The sequence below is a fragment of the Crassostrea angulata genome, chromosome 1, assembly GCF_025612915.1.
Source record: "Crassostrea angulata isolate pt1a10 chromosome 1, ASM2561291v2, whole genome shotgun sequence".
Classification (NCBI taxonomy): Eukaryota; Metazoa; Mollusca; class Bivalvia; order Ostreida; family Ostreidae; genus Magallana; species Magallana angulata.
In genome coordinates this window covers 52,725,840-52,743,549 of record NC_069111.1, presented here as the reverse complement: position 1 = coordinate 52,743,549, position 17,710 = coordinate 52,725,840, and the positions used below count along the sequence as shown (strand labels likewise).

Genomic DNA, 17,710 nt, shown 5'->3' with positions numbered 1-17,710 from the left:
GACTTCTGTAAGTATTCCTGGGTACTCAATTAATAAAGTAAAGGTGATATGACCAGGTTCATGTAATGCAACTTTCCTAAAGTTACATTTGTGTACAATGCTTGATGTTTTTTAGCCAATCAAAAGGTCCATTACAAACAGAATTGAATAATGACCAATCAAATGTCAGTAAATGTCAAACGTCAGTATAACACTGTAACAAACACAAAATCTAGATATGCATTAATTGACATCACTCGGTTTTATGTAAAATTTAAGAAGTGTCACTTGGAAATGAAAAAAGAGAGTCTGTCTCTTTAGTTGTACAATATCCAGAAATATTTATGAAGTAATTAACGGTTATACATTAAAAAATCTATCTGAATTATCATATTTTCTCCTTTGAATATAATTTTGTTCAAATCTCTGATGCATGTTTTTTTCAAGATGTTTGTCTTCATTTAAGTGATATCATATTTTATAATTATATTTATTTCACTATTAATAACAATGTAAATCATCATTAATTTAGAGTACAAATTTGGATTAACAATGAAGGATTTCAGTTGGGGTTTTATTTTAATATTTAATACCTGGTATATGTTACAAGCATTCTTTTGCTCCAAGAAAATGGAGAAATTTTATAAAAAAAAAACTGTTTGGTAAAAATCAACTGGTTTCAATGTCATTTAATTACATGTATATGCAAATATTAATACTATTACAATTGTACTTTTGTTTATTGTATAATACAGTTATATTATAATATTTACTCTCATTGGTATGTTTGTTTTTGCATGCTTATTTATATCTATTTAATGGGGAACCAATGTAGATACATGTAATTAAAAATAAATTGTTATTTTTATTGTTAATTAATGATAATTATTAAGTTCTGTGATCATTGTTACTAGTACTCATTTTGAGAGTTTATAGATTATGTTATTTTATGCTTGTGTATGTAGATTGTAGCATCAAAGCACGTAGTTTATAGTTAGATACAGGTTTTGGGGTGAAATTTATGTAACTGTTAACGAATATAGCATTTAAATGGAAAAAAGATGGGATTTAAATACTGTCATTTGAAACTTTAATTTGATTTCATTGAAACTTCAGTTGATTCTTAAAAGAAAACAATTATTTGATAGATAAAAGATAAAACAAATAATATGAATTTTTAATGTAAATTTTCTTTATGTATAAAATTTTCATCTTTCATAAGCACACACCAAGATTGAGTTTAACACCAAAAGTACTTAATTTTAAAATCGAAAGTAGGCCATATATTTAGAGTTCTTGCTTAAATTACAATAACTTACAATGTTGCATTGGTGAAGAAGAAATTAATCTTTACACCATTTATTTATCTCCCACAAGTGTTCTACAGGATTTGCAATATATTGTTAGTGTTTGGAATTTCTTGTTGAAAATTTTTTTTCTACATGTATTAAAAGTTGAGTAGATAGAGATTTATGGTGTAGGTAGAACATATATTGTAATGTTTTAAATCTGCCTATATTTACAGTGTTAAAAAAAAGACAATAAAGCAGGGAAAATTTTGTAACATATTGTCAACACCGCCCCTTCAATATTTTGACATTCTAATTAGCTTCATGTCAATTTAACATACTGATACATGTACATGTATTTATGACCAATTTAAAGATTGAGAACAAGAGACTTTTATATTTTTCTGTCTGTGCTTTTTTTTTCTATTTGTAATAATTTAATACAGTTTATTTTTGTTGAATATCTTGTTCATGTAAAATAGTCCCTTGTTTTATTGTTATATCTTTTGTAGTATAGAAAATTAGTCATCAGTTCATTGTGTGACATACTTGTCAAATCATCATTCAAACAGGTTTTTTTAAGGATTTAATGGCAAAATTTCATGCCATCTTTTGATAATGAAAGTGTTCTATACATAGTACTATTGAAACAATGTTAAAAAAAGAAGTCTAGCTTAAAAGCTGTTATGATCAAAGTATGTAGCATATTAATCTAAATATGTATTGACTTTTTAAAGTATATAAACAATTGTATATTAGTAATCATTCTAGAAGCAAAGTGGAGTTATATATCTTTTATTTGTACATTTATTAAAATTTTGAATGCATGAAAAATGTGTTTATAATTTTGTTGTTGTTAAAAACATAGAATCAGAATGAAAGTAAATGTATATTTAAATCCATGGTACACTTTTTATTTTTCTCGAGTATTAACGTCTAACGATACACAAGAAAAGCAATTTATGAATCATTACACTGCAAAAAAGTGGATAGGAAAGAAAATTTTAGGTTTATTATAATACTTAAGCATTGAATTCTTAATTTTGGATGTCGTCTGTCCTATGACACACCAAGCTGTGTAGAAAAATTGAATACCGTGGTATGAAAATTTGTCTGTACTGCTTGGTTTGTCATAGGACCAACTACATCCAAAAATAAGAATTCAATGATTATATTTTCATACTGATGTCTATTTGTATGAAATATTGTGTATCGCTGCTATAAAGCCATTATTTACGACACTAGTCAGGGATATGAAACATACATGGAACAGCCATATTAACATGTTATTTAGTTAGCTTTCGCGACAAAAATTATAGATTCAAAAACTTTGGAGAGAAAATTATTTTTTATTAAGGAGCAAATATAGACATATAAACAAAAAGGTTTTATGATTGATCATTATGTTACTGATGACAAAGTTAGAACAATGAATTTTTAATTGAAAAGATACACTGAAAAGCTCTTTTCTCAGTTATCACTCATTGATCAATCAGTGGTCATATGACATTACCCAATGTTAAACTCGGGTCATTTTAAAGTATTGCATGCATATAAACAAACTTTATATACATTATTACCAGGAATGGAACTTGTATCACAGTCACTTTATTGATGAAATGATGTCATAATGGTAAATAGCTTCAAAATAGGAAAACTTTGTAAAATACAATACACACTATCTTAAATGCTTTAGTTCAAGTAGAGTAAGCTATTGAAGAGATTTGATTAATGTGTATAAACTAAGAAATGAAAAAAAGTTTGTTTCCACAACAGACACTTCCTTTTGAAGTGGACACAGTGACCTTTCTTGAACATTCTTCCAGGAACTGGTCTCGTCTTATTAAGCAAGCAACAGGATCTCAGACAGAGATGCTGCCTTCACGGAAATTGGTTTTTCCAATGAGGGTGTTGATAAGGACGCTGTTTCCACTTCTACTCATTTTAATGGCCTCCTTCAGGACTTCACGAATCCTGTCTTCATTTGTTCGGTCTAGTCTTAGCCCTTTGCCACCATATCCAATGGCCACTGTCTCATAATCAGAAAACTAGAAAAAATAGATACAAAGAATGTCTTGTTAAGATCAAAATTGTTTAGACCTACACTTATAATAATACATTACTTTGAGGCAAAGTTAGATACTGCGAAAGTCAAGGCAATAACTCTACAATTACAGTAGTTTACTAGTTTACAGGCATAAAGCTACACTCTCAGGGAGTGTAGGGTAAAATTGCGAATAAATAAATAATTTAAAAAAAAATAAATTAATAAATATACAACATATGGTATACTAACAGCCAATTTACAAGCAACACTGCTTCCAAACATGGGGGCTTGTTCTCTCTCAATCTGTGTCCACCCAGCATCATTCCCTACGAGAGCTATCACAGGTATCTAAAAATACAGGTGTTTATGTTAACTCATATGCAATAGATAGGTTGTGGCATTTATAAGCACTTAATAAACAAATAATTCAGTCTTCCTTATGGGAATTTAAATAAAACATTGCAAATGCTAAAAACATATACTCAAGGTAAAAAAATGCATTGTCAACAACCATTCTCTTTACCTTGTGTCGAGTAAATGTATCGAACTCTGCAACACTGTAACCAAGGGAACCGTCACCATAGATGATCCACACATCACTGTCGGGACGACATAACTTGGCCCCCAAGGCAAAGCCTCCACCCACCCCCAGGGTGCCAAAGGCTCCGGGATCCAGCCAGTGTAGTGGGGCTCGGGGTCTAGGGAGAGATGGACAGATATTACAAGGTACAAATATGTTTATGAGACTTTTACTATAGGATGATTAGATATTACAATATATATGCATGTTTCTTAGACTCTATATGATACTAACACAGGGAGAATGAGATCTACAGTTGAGAATTCTGTAAAGAACTTTCTATTGATGCAGACTTTGTAAAAATTAAAAATTATTGAAGTGAACTGTGATACAAAATAACCATGTGATCATCCAATGAATTCCATATAGCAATAGGAAAGTAAGTTTATCACATTATTTCAATCCTCAGTTCTCGAAACAATCTAATGAAAGAATGACATGTATAAAACAAATACATGTATATCACAGCAATACTTTAAATCAGTTCTGATAATGCAGGTCCTATCATGAATGAACAGGATGAACTGACCTAAGAATGTAAGCGGCTGTCGCCACGAAGTCTCCGCCATCAGCAACCATAACTGTGTCATCTGACATCACTTCCTCTGCAATGTGTAAAACCTTCAGAGGATTCAAATGCTGGTCCGTTTTCTCCTCTGCTTTCAACCTTAAATAAAAAATAAACAGATAAACAAATGATAAAAAAAACATTTTTACATGTTAAGTGTTGAATAAATTACAAAGTCCAGTGTTGTTTCTTGTAAATCAACAATGTTGAGTAAGGTACAGTAAGCTATTAAATTCACAAATACAGCAAAGTTTGTAAGGGCCTAAGCATAATTGTCTTTAACAATTATTTCTAAGTTTTACCATTACGCAAACCTTGAGTACTAATCTCTATTTCATTTTTATGTAATTATCAAAAATATTTTGTATTTCAAACTTTACTTGTTGACCTTTTTTTTGGTCTTTTTTTGAACTTTGACCCTACCTACTGATTAAACCCCATACTTTGATCCTTCCTACTGAATAAGTTCCGTGTTTTGACCTTACAAATTAGCATCTGAATTAATTTGATCTTACTGTTGACATCTGTCCAATCATTGACTAAATTCATTGACCTTTGTTTTTACCTTAGGCCAAACTCATTGATATTTGTTTGACCTAAGACCTAACTTACTGACTTTTTTAAACGTTGAATTTACCTATTGACTTTGTTTAACCTTTGATCTAAATCATTGTTTTTCGATTGACCCTTGACCTTTCTTATTGACTCGTTTGTCCTTTGACCTTACATGTTGGCCTTCTCCTTAGTCTGATCTTTGTCCTTGAGTGCCTGGATCCAGTCCGGGTCACATTTGTAGCCCTTCAGTCCCTGGGATATCTGTACAATGAAGCTGGCAACATCTCCCTCCACAGCTATAGTGGGCTTCCAGAACATGTCCGAATTCTGAAATAGTCAATATTCTTCATCAGTGAAAGGATATCCACAGTTGACCAGCTACAGATACATGTAAATACATGCACCAGTAGTAAACCAGGAGTTGACCAGCTACAGGTTCTGGCATAAACAATCTGATTAATACAGATCTCTACATGCGCAGAGAGATGTGTGCTTATGTAGAGATCTGTATTTTAATCAGATTGTGGCATAAACTAAAGGTAACACTTTAATAACATACGTACATAATCTAGGTAAATATATACCTTCTTACATGTATAACTAAGATTATTGATTTGATTTTATGCACAAGCAAATTGAAAAATTCCACATTTCACTTGCAACACTTTTTGACTTTGCCAATACTTGCTTTGTAAAGCTGCTCCTTGCTTCGGTTAACAGTGATGATTTTTGATCGCCTGTTGAGGACTCTCCCATAACCAAGCCTAAAGTCAGCCACAGCACCTGTACAGAACAAGGCATTGCAGTTACCCTGTCAACCAAGCTGTATGTGGGTTTACCGTGTACCAAGTACTAGCCCCTATCATTGGGGGATTTATTGATGGTTTAGTACATCTTAACATAACTTTTACATACCTGCCATGATGACTACATCGGCCTCTTTCAGTGCCTCCCCCCTCTTCTGTCGGGCCTGTATCGGGCTATACCTTCCCAGCAGACCTCTGGCCATCCCTCCCAGGAAACATGGAATCCCCATATCCTGATGAAAAATTTTGATGTAAAAATGCACAAGATTACACAATGATTGCTTTGTTTGAATGATAAATTGATCACTCAATTGAATGACTATACATATACATGTATTTTCTTCAAGAAATTTCATTTCACTGAATATCATATGGCTTGCTATTTTAGTGAAATTAAAACTAAACAATTGATAACTAATTATGTGAAAATGTAATCTAGTATACAGCAATCAAGAAAATTTAGACCTTGATGAAATAAATGTATGAAATTAAACTCTTTTACTGTATTCTACAGAACAAGAAGAAGCTAATTGAAAATTTAAGAGTTGTGACCCCCCCCCCCCCCACTACCCCCCCCCCCCCCCCAGTATAGCTGGTACATGTACCTACCTCCAGTGCCTTTCTGAGCTGTTCTACAGGGACAGGGGGAAGGGTGGCCTGACTTCCAACCAGAACCACGGGTTTCTTGGCCTTGGTGATGAGTTCTATACTCTTCTGAACTACAAAAACAACATATCATTATGTTATATTAGTAATATCTTGGAGAATAAAAGTAAAACATGCAATAAAAAAAATCATTATATATTTCTTCTCAGACACCCTCGTACACATTTTGTACGTGCGAGTACATGTATCAGTACATAGTCTGTTACCTCAGTATCCGTCAACAAGAAAAGGAAAATTCAAGTTCCCCAAAATACATTTACTGAAATTGCATGTCATTAACAAGGAACAAAAATAGCAAAATGATAGTGATTAAAATTGATATACAATATAGCAGGTTGTTAACTTAGGGACCTGGGTATTTGTTGCTGGAGGTTAGGCTGTCTGACCTTGAGAAGGTGTGGCTTTCTGTTGATTGACAGGTATTGGGGACATGTCTCGTGTCTCAAAAGCTCCAGCAAACAGATTGTTGAGATGGTTCATCAAATACCTGAAAAAGCAAAATGTACCAATCAACTATGTGGGCTTTCTATAAAGTATAAAATGTCTTGATAATCAGCTCCATTTGTAAAATAACATATTTCATAGGTAAAATACCTGGCATTACATAGCAGTTATTCTTATATGCTTAAGTAATTTAATTACCAGTTGATTATTCGTTGAACAAAATTAACTGGACCCTTTTCTTTCATTCCAATTTCTCTCCTGACAAGTTCATAGGGATACAAAGTGTCAATGGGAAACTCAACGAATACTGGCCCTGTGAACAGCAATTCAAAGTCAGTAACATAGAGCAATTTGAAATATCTAGATTGATGAAAATGCACAACTCTATGTAGCTCTAAGTCTATATGAAGGCAGCAATACATATGAGGAACAGTGTGTAAAATAGGTAATGATTCATTAGTTTGACATAGTTTGATGAGGAGCAACTGTAAAATGTCAGCTGAATCAGTCAGACTTTATTTTACCTTGATCTTGTAAAAGGCAAGCTTAGTCAACCTGGCCTAGTTTTACCTGAAGTGCCTGTTAAAGGTCAGTTAAGTCAACCTGACCTAGTTTTACCTGGAGTGCCTGACTGTGCCTCATGAAGAGCCTTCTTTAGTGTGGGCACGATGTCACGTATCTTGGTAACAGAGGCACAGTATTTACAGAGAGGTTTGAACAGGGACATCTGGTCAATGTCCTGCAGAGCTCCTCTACCCTGAAAGGATTCAAGATGTGTGTACATATAGGCATTGGAAAATTAAAGACATCCAATCATGTTTACAAAAAGGTCTGGAAAGATTCAAGTCTAAATCAAAGCCAGTTTGAAAAAGATGGGGGAAAGTCTACACTTTATCATGAACATCAATTACATATGGTAATTTTAGAATTTGCAAGGTTCATTTATGGCACATAATCGACCAATTTGAAAGGAATCATGTGACAACAAGGACATTTATTGTCTACTGATAGTCACAGATCACTAAGTCATTAAGCATTGATATTTGTAGAATTCTACACTAGTACTTGGTGGTTCCCACACACCTTGAGTAAAGTGGCGGCAGCACCACCTATCAGAAGAACAGGGGACTCTGCCATCTGGGCATTCTTCACCGCCGTCACTGTGTTGGTCAAACCTGTACAAATAAAGGACATCTCATTTACTCTTCCAAAACGAGTAAGCCGAAAGTAAGCAACTCCAGTATGTACAGTCATGGCCTATAAAGCAAACTACTATTAAACTCTTCCCTTTTGATTTATGCAAAGTAATTATATACTAGCATGCATATTAGTGTAAGCAACACTGTCAGTTAAAGTAAAAGGATTAAAACTTTACTGTAAAATTTGCAACTTTGTTTGGATACTAGTATTTAATTAATGATGCTAAATTTAAAGGGGCATGGTCACAATTTTGGTCAAACTTCACTTTTCTAATTTTTTTGTTTACAATGCTCTTGTAATGCATTTTTAATAATCAACAAAAATTTGAGAGTCAGTCATAGATTTATAAGCAAGGTACAGAGCTCATAATTCTTGTTACATGTAAGCAAGGCTTGTGCCATGTTATTGTTTACATTGATTTAATATACCCTGTCCGGTAAAAGTTATTTTCAAGCTGATTATTCTATCTGCTAATTCTTTTTCAACATTAATAAAACAGTTCATTATATTTGACAAATTCACTTTTGGTCTTAACTGGAAATTATATTCAATATTTCAAAATGTAAAGAAAGACCCATTTTTTACCAGACCCCCTGAATCTCTAGTCGGTGCTCTACCAACTGAGCTATCTGAAGCCAGAATTTGAATCGCTCAGATCGTCACATTCCTCCCCCCTTAAATGATCTTTGTCCCCGAAGATCACCCCAGACTCTTCCCCTGGCAGGAGTTAAACTGTCAGTTCTAATGGTTGGCACAGCACCAAATGTAATGGGCTGGGAGAAATGAAGACGGACCAGACCAGAATTCAAACCTGAACTATGTGGCACTGGTATTTGAACAGATTTTACCATCACATAACAAAGATTTGTGAGCTCTGTATCTTGCTTACCGGTATATTTCGACGATTGATTCTCAATTTTTGGTTGACTATTGGAAATAACTTACTGAAGCATTGTACATGTTGAAGACATCAAAAAACGGAAAATTTTTTTTTAGTAATGTCATGACCATGCCCCTTAAACATGTTATCAATTTGTCCATCATTAGGTACACTTTCTATTTTATCACATCTAATTTTAGTTCTGGTGTCCATCTTTAGTTCTTTACCTGGTCCAGCAGTCACAGCTGCTACACCAATGGTTCCTGACATCCTGGCCACAGCATCTGCAGCAAACACTGTGGTGACCTGTATTTAAGGAATGAATTCAATATTTATTTGTTTTATACGATATAAAATGGTTTGGGGCAGTTTACGCTTTATAAACCGCGAAGCGGTTTATAAAAAAGCGTAAACTGTTTCAAACCATTTTATATCGTATAAAACTAATAAATATTGAATTCATTGCTTATAATTTAATTTCTTTTACTCTTCATTGTAGATAAAAACGGCCATTTGACCTTTAAAATGACGTTCATTTGTACAAAATTCAAACGAAACGTCAGGCGTATTGATACGTTTTTGACGTTAGTCTTACTATGACGTAGGCAACATTCTTTATACGATATAAAATAATTTTTTAGCCAATCAGAAAGCGCGTTACAACCAGAATTAAATTATTTTAATATTACATTGAAACAACAAATGATAAAATAAAAGTTGAGTCATTTATTTGACATACTTATTTTTTTTTTTCCAAATATAAACTTGAAATTTGTTGCACGCGCATAATCACCTGAAACATATTTGCTACAGTAATACAGACAGTTAGTGAAGTTGACTGACACCTTCTCTTAATTCTAACAAAGTACATGTATTGATTAATAAGCTACATAAGCAAATTGAGTATTTGATATCATGAGTTCATTAAAATTTTCTTGGCAAAGAAATGAGAAGTTATTATATGTGATCCAACAATGCTTTTATTATGGTACTGCTAATCTTCCCAAGTCAAGGGCTTCTGATCTGCTGTGCTACTCACAAACCCTTTTCTGAGTAGCGAAACAGATCAGAAACCCTTGACTTGGGAGGACAGGTTTGTGAGTAGGGAAGCGGATCCAAAACCCTTGACTTAGGAAGATGAATACTGCTGCGACAATCTCTACATGTCTGAAACTATCTCACCTCATGTCGAGTGTCAACAACTCTGATTCCAAGTTTCTCACAGGCCACCAGAATGGGGGATATATGCCCTCCAACTAAGGTAAACACATACTTAATTCCATGGGCCTAAAAAACAAGTCTATCTTCCTTACTACTGAATTATACAGAAAAAAGTACACGTAAATATATTATATATGAGTCCAGGGACCAAAATATCATGAATCACAATTAATCTTCAAACATACCTTCAAGACATCTGCCACTATGTCACCACCATTTCTCTTTGTCTTGCTATCAACCTGTAATTTTCAAAATTTCTTAAATTTTCACTGAAATACAGTGTATAATATGTTTAAGATAATCTCAGTAAGATTTGTCGAGACTTGAAAAATTTTGACTAGCGTCTCTTTTAAAGAGATGTCAGTCAAAATTTTTTGGTCTCAATGAATCTCCCTGAGATTTCATTCAGGGTAGTTTTATTTAAAGTGCATTTTTTGTTTGACCACATCTTGTAGGTATAGGTACGCTTTGGTTAACACCTATGTGCACCAGTGTAAACATTTTGTACGGTATATCAAGTGCATTTAATCTACCTTTACTGGAACTCTGTGAAGCCTCGTCAAGCTTAAATGGGTAGTTTTATTGGTCTAGTCTATAGTTTAAATGGTGCAGAGAAGTTACATTTGTAAGAATAAATATAGCAGACAGGAATGTAGTTTTAACAGAGGATCTAATGTTCAGACAGTTCAGCAACAATCCATGGCTTAATTTTTCCCAAATATAAATAAAATAAACACATTTCAAATGTAAAGACTTTCATATATGAGACAACTCATATATGTACCAAATCTAATCTCAGACTGCTATATTATTCAATATCATTTTTTCAAGTTTCTAATCATAACATTCAGCCATCATATTGGTTTCAGTGCTATACACCCAACAACACATGCCCCTGACTCGGTGTAGAAAAGTGTTCACCCAGAGTACACCTAATCGCCACACCACTGCACTTGATTTACAAAAGTGTACACCAGTTTGAAAAAAAAGTGTGCTTCCTGGTACATGTACACGACATATTCAGAATTAGACAGTAGGCATGCATCTTTCTATGTTATATATCATATGTAACCCAGTGCAAGTTGGGTCTCTAATTATCAGATTACCAGTAATCCAACTGAAGGATTATATCGAATTCTATTACATTTTATAGTATTTGGCTTAGTAAATTTAATTATGCTATATTCTTGAACCATATTACTTAGACGGATAAGTCCAGTAGCTATTAATGAGACAAAAACCTATTAACTTACTGTACAATAAAAAATGAATTGTTATTAGTATGGTCAGCATGGTTAAGCCTAATGGTTAGGGGGAGTGGTGATGAGTGCATTATGTGATTATATGCATGCCCTCCTGCATGTATTCTGTATGTGATACATTTGTAAATACACTTTTCCTCTAATAAGCAACATCATTATATGCTCTACGATCGGCAATTGTTTTGCTCTAATCACTGTTCTAAAACAGAAACAAGACTTGGATATAAATTAGTGTATAAAGTTTTAGGAGAAATGACTTGTTACCTTGTGAAATAACTGATAAATTATTCCAAATTTCCTTAAAAAATACATGGTTCCAAGAGCTGCCGCAGATAAACCAACAGGCAACCCCAAATTCTTGAACAGTCTCTGCCAATTCTCATTTGATGCAGCGGACATTGTTTCTTCTTTATTCAGCTACTGTGGGTAAAGCATCACAAGCGCAACTTTTGGACTTTGCCTCTGTTACAGCTACTTTTACTTTCACTTTTATCCAGCGATGGAAGAGCTTTTCATTTTTTCTCTTTTTACGTCGCAAATTTATAATATGATTCCATGATAAACCAAAAAAGTCTTTCTAATGAATTTTAGTCTTGATATAATTACTCAGAATTAAATGTTTGGCGTAATTGTAAGGTTTAAAATAAATGATATAAGCGGCCATCGTAATCATGTGGCTGTTTCCGGTTGCGATTCTGACGTGTAGTCCTCTGCCTGTAGGCTTTAGCATTGTTTAGTATGGTTTCTACTTACAGTAAGTCTCGTTCCCACGATAATTAAACGTATCATAGCAAAGAAAATAAACGAATTTTCTTTTATTATGCAGTAGAAATGTATCTGTTACCACATAGACCATCAGTAATGTAAGAAATGTAAGCCGAACAGGGTTTATCTGCTTATTAGTCATAACACTGAAAGTGATACAAACGCAGTTAACGTTTTACAATTTTATTTCGTAGATAATTCTCTTTATGTAAGCAAGGAAAAATCTGTTTTTGTAGAAAATGATTCAAAGAGAGTCACTTTTTTCAGGCAATTCCAAGACTATAAGAGGAAATGTTGGATATGATGTTAAACATTTGATTTAAATCATAAACCTGCTGTCCATGGAATAATGAATGTTTAGGGTCTCCTGACATTGGCTTTGTCCCTTAGAACGAGTTGGAGGATTCCCCATTCTCACGACACAATGATGCAAGAGGAGGATGACGAGGGAGGGACATACGATCACACCTCCCTGCTGGATCTCCGCAAACGAAAGAGCCCCGCCACAATGTGGTGCTGTAGCTTCGTCAAAACCATCTGTCTGTCCCTCACGTTTCTCACCCTGGTATGTTCTGTCAACTTGTATAATGATTGTTTCTCTGTTTTATATCTCTTTAGTGTCAAACACATACTTGAACAGCATAAAGAATCCTAGTGCTGCTAAGTTCTTATATTTTTATTGCTTAAATTATTGATTGACCAAATGATCCCCTAATATATTGCTAAATTTTAGTCATTTCATCATTAATCTAGTGGGGTCTAAAAATGGTCACAAAACTGTTTTGTTGACATCAGACTTTTGTATAACTTCAAAAATAAACAAACAAAGACAGAGTTTGCTTTATTATTTTAGTAAAGTGAATTTCTAATACAATAAGAAACACAAGGATTTAACATTATTTTACAGTTCATGGCTGTGTTTTACAAAAGAGCTTACAACCTAGGACCAATTAATTATAGAATAAATAAAAAATATGCTTATTCTTTGAAAACAAATCAATGTTTAAATATAAAATATATTAATTATAGATTCTAAAATTCAAAACAAAGGTAAACTAATGGTTTTACTTAAATTTGGTTAATGAAAGCCCTTTCCATTAGACTATAAAATTTTACTTTGCCTTAAGTTCTTTTGCAAAATGCAGTCCAGAACTTCAATTTAAGCATATAAATAAACAAAAACAAACATTTTTTACATTACAATATTTTGTATATTGCAGATCTATTAGTATCAAGTTACTTAGAGTTAGTTTTTGATTACATGATATCAGTAATTAAATTTGTCTTTAATTTGATAGGGTTTATGTATTGCCATTCCTGGACCGACCTTGATTGACCTCAAAGAAAGAATTAACACAGACACCACCCACATGGCACTGATATTTACAGCCCGGTCTGTCGGTTATCTGCTTGGCTCCCTGGTTGGAGGATTCTTGTTCGACCACTTCGACAAGCAACTGTTGTTGATGGTGACCTTGATAGTCGCTGCTTTGGCCACTAGCATCATTCCCTGGTCCCTGACCTTGACTGTTCTTACCGTGATGATGTCACTGCAGGGGATGTCCATGGGAGTCCTGGATACCGGTAAGATATCCAGGATACACAATGTCTTAAGTCATCATGATTAGGAAACACCTGTAGCATTAATAAGTGCATATAAGATTCTAGATAATGTGTGTATCGTAACTGACACTGTTTGTTTTCTGCGTGCTTGGTCTTATGCAGTGAAATATAAAAGATACAACAAAGTGTGCAAGTCTTGAGAATTAGAAAACATATTGATATACCATAATCTGGACAAAATTCAATAGTCCATTAAAACTTTTACTGCTCATTTTCTCCGTGCCTGGTTCAAGATTTATTGTTTTTTTCCCCTTTTTACCAAACCCCCTTTGTAATTAACAATTTCTTCTTTTCACAGGGGGAAATGCTTACTGTGTGAGGATCTGGGGCAAAAAGAGTCCACCGTACATTCAGGCCATGCACTTTGCTTTTGGAGTTGGTGCCTTCATTGCTCCATTGCTTTCTCAACCATTTCTCTCAGACAGCCCTGTGAATTTATTGACTAATAATGTTCAAAGTGTTGGCAATGTCAATCCTATGCATAAGGAAATAACAGAGGCCCTAATGAATACAATAAATGACACTCGCAAAGAGAGAGATATATTTAATTTCAATGATACAGTCCCTTCAATGAATGTTAGTGAGCTAAGTTCACAGAGAAACTCCATGACAACCAGTTTTGTCATGACCACCACCACCACCCCAGCCCCACTGATACCAAAGAAACCCACCCACATAGACTCTACCCAGGAGGACAAGAAAAAAGCTGATGGAACTAAGTTTCTTCAAGATATCAAGGAAAAAATTAAAAATACTCCAGAGAAACCTAAGGTGAAAAATCCCCAGGTAAAGGACACTCCCAGTTTGACCCCAGAGCCTCTAACCAATGGAGGTACAGGCAGTCCTGTGATTGATAACAATAGTTTACAAAATAGTACAGGGAATGACACCCAGGGCACAAATCAAACATCCAGTCCAGCTCCACCTACTGTATTAGACACTCCAGATGTGAATGGAACTTTGAAGACCACAAACTCACACAGTGTAACAGCCACTACAGCGAATACTTTAGTTACCACTTCTACAACAAAAACCACAACTACCACAACTAAAGCACCAACCACTTCCACACAAACACCTACCACTACCACTTCCACACAAACACCTACCACTACCACACAAGCACAAAGTACCACCATTACAACACAAGCACCCACAACCACTACCACAAAAGCACCAGCAACTACCACTCAAGCACCAACCACTACCACTAACACAAAGGCACCTGCCACTACAGCAAGTGCCACCTCCACACAAGCACCTGCTGGTACAAAGAACTCCAAAACAACCACTGCACCACAACAAACAGAGGCCCCATCTCTGTCTGAGAAGACAAGTCCCTCTTTTACAGATCAAGTCAACAGTTCAACAACAGTAGTATACAATAACACAGTAATCAGACGTAGAAAACCTGCGTCTGTTGAGTCCGGGGATATTCTACAAGCTGTCACAAACATGTCGCGAGTTCAGATGGCGTATCTCATCATTGGTGCTATGTTACTCGTCAACGGCTTTCTGTTTTGTGGCTTGTATTGCTATGATAGATATAAGACAGACTTAAGTGTATATGAAGATAGTTATCAAGGACAGGATAGATTTGGAAATCCATGTAAACGATATATGATCATGTCCATGATGTTTTTGTTTTTCCTGGCCTACATTGGGATGGAGACCACCTTTGGAGGACTTCTAATGACATTCACAGTGAACTTCATGGGATGGACCAAAGACAAGGGAGCAATAGTGACTGCCATTTTCTGGGGTTCATTGGCAGCTGGTCGTGGATTCTCCATATTCATTGCTAACTGCTTCCGACCAAGCTGCATGTTGGCTGTGGATATTTCCTTGATGCTGATTGGCTCTGTCTTATTGAGTTTTGGAATTAGTTATTACAGCTCCATTCTGTGGATCGGGACCCTGACCTTGGGATTTGGGATGTCCTCCATGTTTCCAACCGCAGTGTCTTGGGTGGACCAGCATTTTAAAATGACGGGGAAGTCGACCGCCGTCCTGGTGATGGGGTCCGCCATGGGGCAGATGGTGGTGCCAGTCACCACCGGATACTTTTATGAATATCATTTAAAGATGTCACTGATGTATGCCTGTTTGTCACTCAGTGTGTTGTTGAGCATTCTGTTTGTGTTGATGCAGTTTATTGCCTCCAGGGGCAGTGACATTAGATTGCAATCAGACACAGACGGATTTACTAGACTTCGAGACGATGAGCATCTCGAAATGGACGATGTTTCCTATGGAACGACAACTAACATTAAACGCCGATTTATGCCAACCTTTAGTGATACAGAATATAATCAGCTTTTACAGGAAGAAGAGGACGACCTCTTGACTTAGATGTTTGTGTCCTCAGTCTAGCAGTCATTATCCCCACAGACAGCATTAAGTGAGCCACATGATGCATGTCCCCAGGAAGTGTTGATAAAAGACAACTCAAGTCCTCAATTTTCCTGCATTACTGGTACTAATGAGATTATGTTATTTAAGACAAACAAGGTACATGTAGATAATGTTAAATTGTTGTGATACCTCAAAGAGGCTCACTTTCAAAGTTGGTCAAAGGGAAATAACTGATTTTTTATTTGGCTGACTGTTAACTTTATATTTTAAACATCATGAGCATAGGTATTATTTCTGAAATGTAAATTTTACTCTGTTTTAAGAAAATATGGGGAAATTTTCAGCAGGTTTGAATCAGTCAATATTGATGCATGATAATCTTGTGTTATTACTAATTTTGTGAAGAATTATCTCTATAGTACAAAGTTAATGCTTTGATATTGTTTTTGTTTGCTTATTAGGAGGGGGGGGGGGGGGTGAGGCACATCAAACATACTAGTCATAGAAGGATTGATGTTTATCTAGATAGATATTGGAGTTTGATTTGGTTAATGATCCATGAAATGGATGCTCAAGGGTAAATAGTTCAGATTCAGGGGTTGAAAGGAAGCCTGCTCATCTCTGTGATGGAGATAACAGACTAAAGTCACAGCCACTTTTAGGCAATAATTCCCTAATGCACATTGCTCAACTGTAGGGAGGGGGGAGGGGGGAGAAGGGGGTGGGGATAACACCTTACAGCCTAGAACAAAGTGTTCTTAACACCTTACAAAGAAGATTATGTTCCCTGAACATTTTACAAAGTACGAGTTTGTTATTTCAGGCAAAGAGTAGTAATAAGTTACTGCATTACAAATAACCAGAGAGTTATAGGGCTTTAAACATATTCCACCCTATGTATTTCTGCTGTTTCACTTGACACTGTTTTATTTTGTTTATGTTCTTTCTAGATTTTTTTTAGAAGAATTAGGTATTAATGACGTAAGTTTTTATGTTGGATTTTGTTACTCATTACTAGGTTGTGTTTGATTTAACACACAAACTTTGATGATTTTGATATGAACAAATTGCTTTTTTACTGAGACTCATTTACAAACATGCATAAATATATATGTATATATGATTTGTTTGCAATCTCCTGTCCTTGCCAGTGACCCACTGTAATAACGCATGTTTGTGTTCGATGTGTTGAATAAATCGGTAAAGACCCGTGTATAGATCTTATTCTGTGTGACCAGTGTAAGATTTGGCCAGGTCCAGGCTTGACGTATCAAAGTGTGAGTGGATCTTGATTGGAGGATACCGCTGATGTTTCCTGATTTGTGTATGTTGTTATTCATCAGCAAAAAAGTGGAAAGATGGGTGTAACGGATACATGTAGTCGGAGCTTAACCCCCCCCCCCCCAAAAAAAAAAACCCCTTAAAAAACCAAAAATAAAAAAAACCATCAGACAGAATACTGCTGCAAAC

General features: G+C 35.0%; 2 protein-coding genes across 2 annotated transcripts; one reads left to right on the top strand and one right to left on the bottom strand.

The window, feature by feature from the left end:
* Positions 1-2,597: 2,597 nt before the first annotated feature.
* Positions 2,598-12,048, bottom strand: LOC128173377 (2-hydroxyacyl-CoA lyase 2-like). Its single transcript, XM_052839059.1, has 16 exons — positions 11,762-12,048; positions 10,421-10,474; positions 10,197-10,301; positions 9,242-9,320; positions 8,018-8,109; positions 7,553-7,691; positions 7,133-7,247; positions 6,877-6,977; positions 6,434-6,543; positions 5,934-6,057; positions 5,707-5,801; positions 5,191-5,345; positions 4,425-4,562; positions 3,839-4,013; positions 3,565-3,663; positions 2,598-3,316 (listed from the first exon to the last, which is right to left on the bottom strand). The coding sequence occupies exons 1-16, from the start codon at positions 11,894-11,896 to the stop codon at positions 3,131-3,133; spliced, it is 1,902 nt and encodes a 633-aa protein (XP_052695019.1). The 5' UTR covers positions 11,897-12,048; the 3' UTR covers positions 2,598-3,130.
* Positions 12,049-12,161: 113 nt separating this feature from the next.
* Positions 12,162-17,453, top strand: LOC128173369 (uncharacterized). The gene is made up of 4 exons (XM_052839052.1): positions 12,162-12,251; positions 12,530-12,827; positions 13,561-13,846; positions 14,184-17,453. The coding sequence occupies exons 2-4, from the start codon at positions 12,687-12,689 to the stop codon at positions 16,235-16,237; spliced, it is 2,481 nt and encodes an 826-aa protein (XP_052695012.1). The 5' UTR covers positions 12,162-12,251; positions 12,530-12,686; the 3' UTR covers positions 16,238-17,453.
* The last annotated feature ends 257 nt before the right edge of the window (positions 17,454-17,710 follow it).

Coding starts and splice junctions, on each gene's coding strand:
- LOC128173377 (XM_052839059.1), bottom strand. CDS start 11,896: ATGTCCGCTGCATCAAATGAGAATTGGCAGAGACTGTTCAAGAATTTG. Junction 7,248..7,552: donor GGCACAGTCAGGCACTCCAG/GTAAAACTAGGT, acceptor TGCTGTTCACAG/GGCCAGTATTCGTTGAGTTT. Junction 5,802..5,933: donor CGATGTAGTCATCATGGCAG/GTATGTAAAAGT, acceptor TGTTCTGTACAG/GTGCTGTGGCTGACTTTAGG.
- LOC128173369 (XM_052839052.1), top strand. CDS start 12,687: ATGATGCAAGAGGAGGATGACGAGGGAGGGACATACGATCACACCTCC. Junction 12,828..13,560: donor CCCTCACGTTTCTCACCCTG/GTATGTTCTGTC, acceptor TTAATTTGATAG/GGTTTATGTATTGCCATTCC. Junction 13,847..14,183: donor CATGGGAGTCCTGGATACCG/GTAAGATATCCA, acceptor TTCTTTTCACAG/GGGGAAATGCTTACTGTGTG.